This window comes from Malania oleifera, chromosome 13 (assembly GCF_029873635.1).
Source record: "Malania oleifera isolate guangnan ecotype guangnan chromosome 13, ASM2987363v1, whole genome shotgun sequence".
Classification (NCBI taxonomy): Eukaryota; Viridiplantae; Streptophyta; class Magnoliopsida; order Santalales; family Ximeniaceae; genus Malania; species Malania oleifera.
In genome coordinates, this window is record NC_080429.1 from 74,977,912 (window position 1) to 74,989,391 (window position 11,480).

General features: G+C 35.3%; 1 protein-coding gene across 2 annotated transcripts in view; it reads left to right on the forward strand.

Annotated features, from left to right (window-relative positions):
• Positions 1 to 11,155, forward strand: part of LOC131145507 (peroxisome biogenesis protein 3-2-like) — a 34,237-nt gene extending 23,082 nt beyond the window's left edge. For both annotated transcript variants that reach the window (XM_058094635.1, XM_058094636.1), the window contains exons 5-7: positions 8,231 to 8,358; positions 9,451 to 9,678; positions 10,582 to 11,155. In XM_058094635.1, the coding sequence (XP_057950618.1) occupies positions 8,231 to 8,358; positions 9,451 to 9,678; positions 10,582 to 10,837 (612 nt within the window). In that variant the 3' untranslated portion in view covers positions 10,838 to 11,155. The remainder of the gene's footprint in view (positions 1 to 8,230; positions 8,359 to 9,450; positions 9,679 to 10,581) is intronic.
• The last annotated feature ends 325 nt before the right edge of the window (positions 11,156 to 11,480 follow it).

Below are 11,480 nucleotides of genomic sequence, written 5' to 3' on the forward strand. Positions count from 1 at the left end.
GAATGGGAAATTTTCCTATTTTAGTGACACAAGTTCAAGTTTTAAGTCAAATGGGCCAACAGTTAAAACCTTGTCTGGGCTAAATGGGTTTATGGTAAGGAGTGGCTTGCTTGTATGTGGGCAAGATGTCTGTCTGTGACTTTAAGAAGCCCGCATGCGATAAATTAGTTGGGTCATGTGGATCAGATTCAAGATGACTGGGTGTGGGATGTGTGCGATACGAATATAAGCATCACTGTCACAGCTATTGGAAACAAGCATGACAACTTGCTTCTGATTGTCTAATTGAAGCTGAGGGTAGATGAGGAAGCTGCGAAAATGAATTTGTTAAGTACTGAATTTAATTCGGAATTAGGAAGGATTGGGTCTTTGGAATGGTATCACAATTCAGATATTGTGATTCCTGTACAGCAAATTCTCTCTAATATAATCAGTGCTATATGGGGGTCAGAACGATTGACCTGCAATAAGAGGAAGCGTTACTTGAACGATGATATCTAGGAGTTCCTTCTTAATAGACTTGTTTGAAGAGGTGGATGATGAGCTCGGGAGCATAAGGGAAGCGAAGAAAGGATTATTGCTTGATCAACTGATGGCAGATAATGGAATTGAAGATGATTTTGATATTTCTAAAGACATGAAGAAGAATAAAGATATTAGTTCAGTACAGGTAGATTTGAGTGACTGATGCTTGTTTGGACAGCAGGAGGGGGACTATTGATCTGGGGAGATCCTCTGAGATTCTGAGAATGCTCAGGTCGGTGTTTGCCATTTGAGGGGCGTTGCTGATCCATTTATTGCTTCAAAGGAGGCATCTTTGGACATCATTTCTTCCTATGTTGTCCTGTCTTAAGGACTTGTTGCTGATTCCAATACTGAAAGGGTACTGCAAAGGATGATCATGAGAACCCCACATTCCTTAAATATATCCTCCCCATTCTAGAAAACTTGTTTATTAACTGATATCTCTTTGGTTATTGGGAGGAAGATAATGAGGAAGGAGTCATTTCTATTAACCTGTTGAGTGGCCCCCCTGGGGGGGGGGGGGTGGTCGTTGTTGGGTAAGAGAGATGGCCAAGACCCTCAACATCTCTGAAAGGGATGGGTATTTAGTTCGTTAGCCCCCTAGGGAAGAGATTCAAGTGAGAGCTGCACCTATTTCATGTGAGAGAGGAAAAAAGAGATTTCAAAACTAACTAAAAAATCTTGCTGCTTTGTTAATCATGGGAGAAGAGGAAAAGAGAAGGGGGAGGGGTTGTAAAGTTTATGATGGTCATTAGTTGGAATGTTGGTAGGCTTGAGAAACTTGGAACAGGTGTTTAATTGGGAGGTTTTGATTACGTATTCTCCCTATGTTGTTTTCTTGTAAGAAACCAAACTTGAGAGTTTGGATGGTGGATAGTTAGGGGCATTTTGAATGATAGATGTTAGGATTGGCAATTTCTCCCTTCCTAGGTGGCTGCTGGGGGTATTTTAGTTGTGTGGGATACTTGAACTGTTTCCAGAGGTCACTTTTTAGTAGGGTTTCTTCTCTTTTAATGTATTTGTTTAGTTGGTTTTTCTTTTTCTTTTTTTTTTGGAGTTTAAGGGTGGGGTTGGTGGTGGTTTACCTTTTATTCATGATCCTGCTAGGCCAACTCTTCATTCATATTTATGGGATGAGGTATATGCTGTTTTTGGATTTTGTTATCTTAGGTGAATTTTTGGGGGGTTTGATTTTATTGCAGTCAAACTTTCTGCAGGAAAAGGGGGCTCTCAGGTTGTCTTGAGTATGCGGAATTTTGATACCTTTGTTGGAGAGTGTGGGTAGAGATAGCTTCCTTTGGAGGATGCTTTATTTTTTCTTGGTCAGCTGGTAGGTAGAAGGTGATAGCTAGTCGTTTGGATAGTTACCTGTGTTTGGGAGGTTGAATTTCCTATTTTCTGCAAGAGTTGTTGTCTATACCAATCATTTCCTTATCATGCTATAGCCTAGTAAGGTCAAGTGGACTCCTACCTCTTTTTGTTTTGAGAACATGTGGATTGATCATCATTGTTTCCATTCCTAGATTAGGGAAAGGTTAAGTGAGTGTTTGAGAATATGAGGGTTTGGAAGGCTAGCATTCTTGGAGACTTTGGTGCATTGGATAGAAAAGAGGAAGTAGGGAGGCTTTCTGATGTTGAGGTTGCTAAGTCTGTGTCTTTGTAGAATGATGGCATGTAATTCTTATGGAAGTGTGGACTTGGAGGCAAAATACTTAAATTTAAGTTAGGGGAGGGCCATTTTATCTCTAGGGGGCTGGTTGGCATCCTTTGTTTATGTTGCTAGCTTTTTATTTCTGTTGTAAGTTTTTAGCTGATTTCTAAAAATTTGGAATCTGGATTTTATAGTTTCCAGTTGTTTTGACTACCTGTTGTCACCAAAATACTAATATTCATAATTATCATTGTGGATTAAATCATTCATTTGATACATAATTTTGATTAAAACTAAAATAAAATAACCACATGAATTTAAAATATAATTAAAATAAAAATATCCATAAATTTTGTTAAATTTTTTTAAAAATAATAATAGTCATCTTAAAAATATTTTACTTTTTTTTTATGATCAAAGAATTTATTAGAAGAAAGAAGAGCATACATCAAAAAAAAGAAAGAGACAAGAAAAAATGGAAAATAGACCAGGGAGAATAAAAATCCTCCCCTTGCATTAATAACAATAAATTACAAAAAGCCAACTCAATGAAGCAGAGCCATCCAGTCCCACGGCAGGTCTTACAAAGAAACATGATGAAGAATTCCATTAGCCGACACCCGCAGTGATGCAAGATATATCATTCTGTTCCAAAGCAGATTATTAGCAGTAGCCACTTGTTTGAAAATTCTAGTGCTCCTCTCCAAATTATTAGCAGTAGCCACCTGCGTAATTCTTAACCTAGAAATCTGCTAAAAAAAAATCACAAATACTCTCCATGATCATCTAAGAAAATAATAGTATCTACAAACTATAAATGAGTTACTATCATTAACGCATTCTCCATCCCAATTTTGCCCTCACAAATCCTCTATCCACAACACTATGTATTAATCTGCTTAAAGCATCGATGACAAGAATGAACAAGAAGGGGAAAAAAATGAATCCCCTTGCCTAACACCACTTGAAGACCTAAACCACGACTGAGGTTCCCCATTAGTTATCATCTAGACGAATGCATTAGATAAACATCCTCCCATACAAGCTTGCCACCTTGCACCAAATCCTTTTTAATAGAAACCTTATCAAGAAAATCCCGACAAAACCAATCATATGCCTTTTCAAAACCTAACTTAAAAACAATCTCCTTCTCTTTCCTTCAAGAAATGTCCTCCACCACCTCATTAGCAACTAAAATAGAATCCAAAATTTTTCTACGCCCTACAGAAGTACTTTAAGCCTGTGAAATAGTATCAATTAACATGAAGTCAACCTATTCACTAGAAGTCCAAAACTTTGGCAATAATCTTCAAAAACACTAGCTACTGAGCTAATAGGATGAAAATCTAACACCTAAACGGCTGACTCTTAAGGCATCAAAGTCATAAACATAGAAATAGCACTCTTCCCAAGAACCCCATTCCCATAAAACTCTTTAAAAATATTCAATACAACTAGGGAAAAAATGGGCCATATTAAATCAATCCAGATCCAAGCCTTATGACCAAACACAGCAGCCCTTTCCACCTCCTACTCAAAAACCCTTTACAACAAAGGCATTTGGGCATTAGAAATAGGATTTCGAATCCAAATCCTCAATCATATGCCTAATGTAATCTTCCTCAGCATAAAGATTACTAAAAAAAACATTAATTTCTTGACTAATCAACCAAGCATCTCTACTGAGTCAACCATCTCCCCCTTCCTCAACTTTAATTCTCTAATTAGATTACATCTCGTTTTCCCATTAGTCAATCTATGGGAAAAAGCTTAGGGGCCATCTGGTACCACTATCAAAAATTATGAAACAAGAACCAGAAGCAAAAACAAAAAACCTGAAACAATAACTAAAAACTAAAAACCAACAACCTGTTTAGTTAATATTTCTAAAACTAAATCAAATTAAAAACTTGATTGAACAAATGCTCATTTTTTCCCTTGAACCAAATAACAATTAAAAATATGATTAAAATAACAACTTAAAAAATAATATAAATCTAAAATTATTGTAATAGAAATAGAATTTTATAATGATTTACCTAATTATTATAATCCAAAAACTCACTTTTTAGTGCTACATGAACAATCTTTGTTGGTGATACTTTCACTGGGGATTTTCTTTTCAAAGAAATTTAAATGATGGGGATGAGGGTGGGTGGGGTGGAGGAGCTCTCTTCTTTGCTTTCATTTGAGGAGGATTGTCTCCCTTCAAATAGAAGGGCTCAGGATTGGGCTTTGGATCATGGTTTTAAATAGTGTAGCATAGTGATAACAAGTGTAGTGGGAAGTGAATCGTGGATGTTATATAACAAGAAGCGGGCATGACGCTCATCAATTTTTTTAAGGATACACAGTCTTATGTGTATTATTTTATTTGTATGTTTTAAGTTTTTGACTCTGCAGAAAGAGTTTTAGTGCATTTTTGGATTCTTTAGCTCAACTTATGCTGTTAAGTAAGGGCAATTAATTTTACGTTTGTTTTAAACCGCTATTGATTATTATTATTATTATTATTTTCCCTTTTTCATTAACAATATTTGTGATACCTTAATTAATAAAACAAACTTCATTATACACTCCATTAATCTATCATGCACATAAGGGATACAAATAAAAGAATAAATCATGCAATTTCTATTATTTTATTTGTTAAAGTAATAAAAAATCTAATAAATATAGGCGAACGAGTTATATTGTATTAGTTAAACCTAAGCTTTAAAATTTATAGTATATAATCGTAAACTTATTATTAAATAAATAAAGTACTAACAATTTGAACACAACAAAAACTAGAAAAGAAAGGAAAGTTGAAGTTGAAAAATATAGAAAAGAAATATCAAACTGCTAATATTATCATAATATAATATTTAATTATTTATTAACAAAACAGTGTTCATATCACATTGTTAATTAATGGATCTCTTTTAATTAATGCATCTTTTCTTATCATTGTCGTCCTCATTATAGCCTCCCCCCCCCCCCCCCTTCATATTTTATCAAAAATGATTTATGAAAGGGAAAACAAAAAATGAGGGAAAACATACATATATCTTTTTTTGCTGCAATAGTCCTGCTGTTGTTATGCAATGGCTGCTATGGTTAAGAATTTTCTTCCCAATGATTTTAGCGATGTGTATTGGTATCAGGAAGCCAAAAGAAAACTGTTGCATAATGCCTAACAGTTGCAGTCACTACATAAAACAGCGCTTTGGATTCATCAATTAATTTATATTTTATTTTTAGAGGGTGGGGGGAGGGGGTAAATCTTACTCTGATAATCTGATTAGATCTAACATGTCTTTTTTGATTCATTGTGGTATTCTATTCGTAAGGCCAAAGTTCCCTCCAAGATTAAAGCATTCATTTGGTTGATGGTTCACAATATAGGCTTTACAGTAATAGTTTGTTCAGGAGCAGGAGGCCTTCTAAGGCATTGCCCACAGATGTTTCTGCTTTGTGCTTTAATAGTTCAGAGACTTCTGCTCTTCTCTTTTTACATTGTTCAATTACGTGGGCTATTTTGACTTGGTTGTTTGGATTATTTGGAGAGAATTGGGCTTGTCCGGAGACAGTGGAAGATCTTTTGGTTATTTCGTTTAGAGGTTTAGGAGTAAGGATGCTGGTCATTTGTCAAGATGTGCAGTGTTCACTTTTGTGGGGTATCTGGCTTTTCACTGCAAAAAAGGTTGATTTTATCTTTGTTTTAGGATAGGATACAATATATGGCTTCTCTTTGGGCTTTTGCAGTGGGATGCTAAGGGAACATGTTTTTTCAGATTTCCATTGGGACTGGCAGGCCTTGTTAACTTGTTTGTGTTATTTATTATTTTTTGTTTTTATTTCCTTGTGGGAGGATTTCTTATCCTTCTGTGTATGTGCATTCTTATCTCTTCTAATAACATCTTTCTTTTTCTACATAAAAGGAACAATCCCGTAGGGTCAACAGAAATGTTGTGATTAAGATTGCGGCTACTCCATTTGTAAAGTCCTATAACCATCCTGGACACTTATTCACCAAGGCTATGTTTAGACCTACTTCGCTTGTACCAAGTTGGGGTTTGGTGATATTTATGCATCCCTCACTTAAGGGGAGTGTTTGGAGTGTTATTTTTTAAAATATAGGCCTGTATTTGTATTATTTATCTGGGGTTGTTTTTATCCTTGAAAGTATGTATTTTGGAGTATGGCTGGTCTGGGAAATATATCTTCTGCATGGTTTTAAATAGCGGTAGCGGCCGGCAGGTAGGGTAGCATAACTGTAATGGTGTAGTGGGAAGCGGGAGTGACAAATGTTGCATAATGGGAAGTAGGTGTAACAGCCATGAATTTTTTTCAAGCACACACAATCTTATGTAAATTGGTTTATTTGCATGTTTTAAGCTGGTAACCCTTCTTAAAAAGAGTTTCAGTGCATTTGCATTCTTTAGTTCAACTTACTAACATTGTTTAGTAAATGAAAACATATTTTGCCTTTGTTTTAAACTACTATTGGTAGGAAAATTATGTATATTTTCATTTTTTCATTAATCACATGTGATAAATTAATTAATAAAACGAAATACTTTATACACTTCATTAATCTATTAGGCACATTAGACGTTCAAAAAATGCAATAAATTAAACAATTTACTATTTTATTTGTTAAAGCAATAAAAATCTAACAAATTTAGAGTCTTGGACGAACAAGTTATATTGTATAACTAGGACTAAAGCTTTAAAATTATAATTTATAATAATTACATTTATCTTTAAATAAATAAAGTACTAACAACTTGAACACGCCAAAAGCTAGAAAGAACAGAAGGTTGAAGTTGAAAAATATAGAAAATAAATATCTAATTACTAATATTATCAAACCAAATATTTTTTAAAAAAAATAGCATCCACCTTAAATTGTTAATTAATGCATCTTATGTAAATGTTAATAATAATAAATAATTTTTACATCATTATCGTTTTCATTATAATCTTCTCCCCTTCTCTTTAGATAGCTTATCGAGAATGACTTGTAAAAAGGGAAAAATATGAGAAGAAAAGGTTAAAAAGTAATAAAATATTTTTTGCCATTACAGTCCTGTAGTTGTTATGTAATGGCTGTAATGGCCATTATGTAACGATAGCATCCAAACAGCCGCTACAGTTTTTCTTCCCATGGATTTAGCAGTGTGTAAGTATCGTTAAGCCAAAAAACCATTATGTAATGGTTAGGTAACAGTAACATTATGGGTGTGATCACTATTTAAAACCGTGATCTCCTGTGGTCCACTCTATTTTCTTCTTCTCTGACCTTTGGGATTTCACTCCTCCTAATCTTGGTTGTGCTGATACTCAATTTACTGATCAGATTGCTCAGGCTTGCAACTTTATACGAAACACACATAGCATGTGTCTTGGTGGCTAGTATTGATTGTTACAGAGACGTACACCCAGAGTTTATACCTCATGATATGTAGACTGCAGTTATGTACAATACTGAAGTAGAAACATTTTACAAAGGCAAGAAAATTGATTAAATCCATAGAAAATTGCTGCAGATATTAGCATGTCTTTTTTCTTTTTCTTTTTTTGCTTGGCAAAATAAGGCAGAGATATGGTCATGGGGATCATTATGGATCCAAAATTCATTGTGTCCAAGCTTGTGGAACTAAAATTCATGTAAAGAATCAGCAGATCCAAAACTCATTATATTTGCATTAAATATTTATTGGCTGAGGTTTGCTTCTTCTAATCCTCTGTTTGTAGCTTTTCTCATGTACTGGTCAAAGAGAATTTATAGTGCTTCTCATATTTGCATTCTTGCATGTTTAATTTTCATTTCACTGCTTTGGTTTTGCATATGCCCTTTGCTGTTGATTCTCTTTTCCCATAATAGTCCCCTAACAATATTTTGATGAACAAGTCTTATGGTTAGCTTATCACTTTATCTTCTATATTATGTATAATTACCATTAGTATTGTATATATGCCTGTTCCTACCTTCAAATAATCCTGTTATCTCTCATGCCTTTTTGGGGCTTGCAGCTAGTACTTATTCCTGTACTTTTTTTCTTATAGGAGGGAGTTGATGCCCTTGATAGTCATGACCAGCAGAAGTTTCTGGCATGTGCGGATTTTCTTGCCAATCAAGGCCTGCCTCATTTGATATCTGATATGCAGACTGCAGCAACAGAAGTTCTCAAGGGGTAAGGTTTTCCTCTATTTCTTGAAAACTAGTAGTTCATGTAGACCATGTCAATTTACAACTGTGGAAGTTAATTTTTTTGATTCCATCATTTAATAGGCATGAAAATTAGAAGTTCATCTAAAATATGTCAATTTACAATCATGGAAATCTAATTTTACTGTCGCTCTTTTTGGGGGGCAAAAGCAGCAAGGAAAAAAGGTTGCATCCCCTGTGTTGAATCCCCATCATGTCCTTGGAATGGTGGATTTCATGGACTTATAATTGTTCAGGTCCTGTTCGGTTTTGGAAAAAAGTTCTTTCATTGCCATTTTTCCAAAGAATGGCAAAAATGTCACCTTCTTTTCTAGTTTGCCAACATTTGTATAGAAAAATGGAAAACAAGATCTTTTCTAACTTTTTTATGCAAATGCTAGAACACTTGAAGCATTTTTGTAATTCTTTGGAACTGAAAATGGAAAATGAAAACAGTTTTCCAGAGCAGAACAGGCCCTAAAAATTGGGAGCATCCTGTGAAATGAAGCTAGATTTGTTTCAACCCCAGCATTTTATAAATGATCCTGATGCTGCCATTTGCATCAGCAACATCATCTGAGCCTTAAATATAAATTTTTTTTTGTTAGCCACTCATTTTTCCCCATTTAGCCTGTCATTCTGTTAGATTCCATGTAACGATGACTCGACAAAATCTTGTGCTAGCCATCGGTTATCTTACACGACCATCCTCTTTTGGGCTCGGGACTAGTTGCCTGGAAAAAATTATGAATTACACATGCCATAGGTGGGGTTTCTTGCAGTCCGGAATGTTGTCCAAGCATTACATTGAGTTAGATGGTGCTAGAGGAGGAATGCACCAAGCTGGGGTGCTATAATATCTAACTAGTCATTTGGTTCAAGGAATCTTTAGAGGATTCTTGAGAATGTGAGTTTGGGATTCTTGATACAGGCATTTGATCTTACATGACGGGCATCAAGGATTCCATAGAACCACTATGCCCACAAAGTATTCCCATCCCCATTTGATCTTACACGTATTTGTGAATCATCTATTTCCTTTTCATTTTACATAATTTTGGGCCCTTCTTATGTGCAGAAAGCAGTTGAGAGATATCTTCAATGCTCCAGCACTTCATGAAATGATTATACAGATAGTGGATACATTCATGACCATGGGGAGTCACTATCAATGGGTGAATTATTTGATCCCTGATGATACTAGAGATCACAATCAGGTTGCAGCTTCCAGCGATGACAACACATGTGTCTTTGACTCGACCCAATTTGACAAACTTATGGTGGAGACACGTGCTGTTTTATCAAGGTAAAATAATTATCTTTGGATTCCAAAATTTAGAGAAGTGACATAGCTTGATAAAAATGCAGTAATCCGCTTGGTTCTAATATATGAATTGCGAATTTCACCCATGCAACAGTTTAGAAAAGTACAACTTTTTGTTGGAAACCATTTGCTTGGATCCTAGGACCTTGCATGCATGAAATCACTTCTTTTAAGCGGCATTGTCCCTAGCTGTGCAATGTCACATGACTGAGCTGTCTTAAAAATAAGCATGAGTGTTTTTGGAAACAACTGCAGGAAGTAAGGATGTCTCGTAATGACCTATATTTTAGATTTCATCCTCTTGATATAACAGCTAGGTTAAAAGATACCAACGTCCCAAATCTCCTTTTTTTTTTTTGTCCTTTTGCAAATATTGAACTACTTGGAAGTTATTAAAATGGAGCATTACTCGTCATTTATGTGAGAATATAGGATTAACGTACAGGTTATTTGTCAGTCATATATACAAGCTTAGCATCTGTTAGTAACCACTTTACCTAAAAGCGTAAGCTGTAGGTTGTGGCAAACAATGTATATCAAGCCTCAACATTCCCCCGCACGTGCAGCTTGGTTGCATGAGAAATAAACAGACTAACACAAATTCCATCATATGGAACAGCATAATTTTTTTGACAAACGGACAATAAATGCAGGCAAAAAGAATAGAACCCTGGAAGCTCTGATTGCATGTTAGCAACCACTGAACCGAACAGCTTAAGCTTTAAGAATATCATTATTACTCAACATTCATTGTTACTCGTGCACAAAAAAAACCATACTACTTTTTTTTCTTAAAGGTTTGGGAACTTGAATCCAAACATTTGCCACCCAAAAGCCTCATTTAATTTTTTTGCTTGATTTTCTGTGTTGTTTCTTTATTTGCAGTGCTGAATTTGGAAATGTTGTGGAGAAGTCATTGAAAAATGTAGTGGGTTCACTTATGGAGGATATTGAAGTTCAGTTGGGAGGCAGCAATTTATTATCAGGGATGCCACTGGCCAAACTTTTACCAAGGGTTGCCCAGATGGGTCCGTTACTGCTCGAGGAACCAAGTAGAGAACGGTTTATCCAAATAATAGCACGTGTACCAGACGTTGAACTCTTCTTCACTCTTCTCTATGCAAGCATGCCCACCTCATAAGGTAGCTGTGTATTTTGTGTTTGAAAATATTTCAACTTTTGTTGATGGATGGAAAGAATGTAAAGATTTCAGGTGGTGCTAGGTTTGGGCTTCTCAAAATTTCTTGATTTGGAAGTAATAAAGGAGTAGGAAGATCACTGCAACTTGTTGTAATCATTTACACCCCCTTCAAATATTGTTGAACATTATGGTAAACTTATTTTTGCTGTAATAGTTTTTTTTTTTTTTGGCAATCAATGCCGAGACAGTTCGATAGAGCTTACCTTTTTGTTTGCTTTCAGGCTTAAACGTCTATACAGTGAAGATCTCTCTCTTTTATTTTTTTTCCCTGTTCCCCTGGAGGCCCCCAAAATAAAATATAATTAAAAAAAAAAAAAAAAAAACCTTTGCCGTTGATGGTTTGTAATTGGATTTTCGGAATTCTCCATGTTCTCAGGGCTGATTGAAAGCCAGAATAGTTTGTGGGCTATGGAGATGGCCAAATGATAAGAAATGGAATGAACAAACATGAGCAAATTTGAAATTATAGCCGGCCAGGATAGTTCTTTCATGTCATTGGCAGGCTGCAGGCTGAAATGCATACATTTCTTTGCTGCTAATTTAGGAGAAAAGATAAATTAAAGGCCAATCTGTTCTATTATAT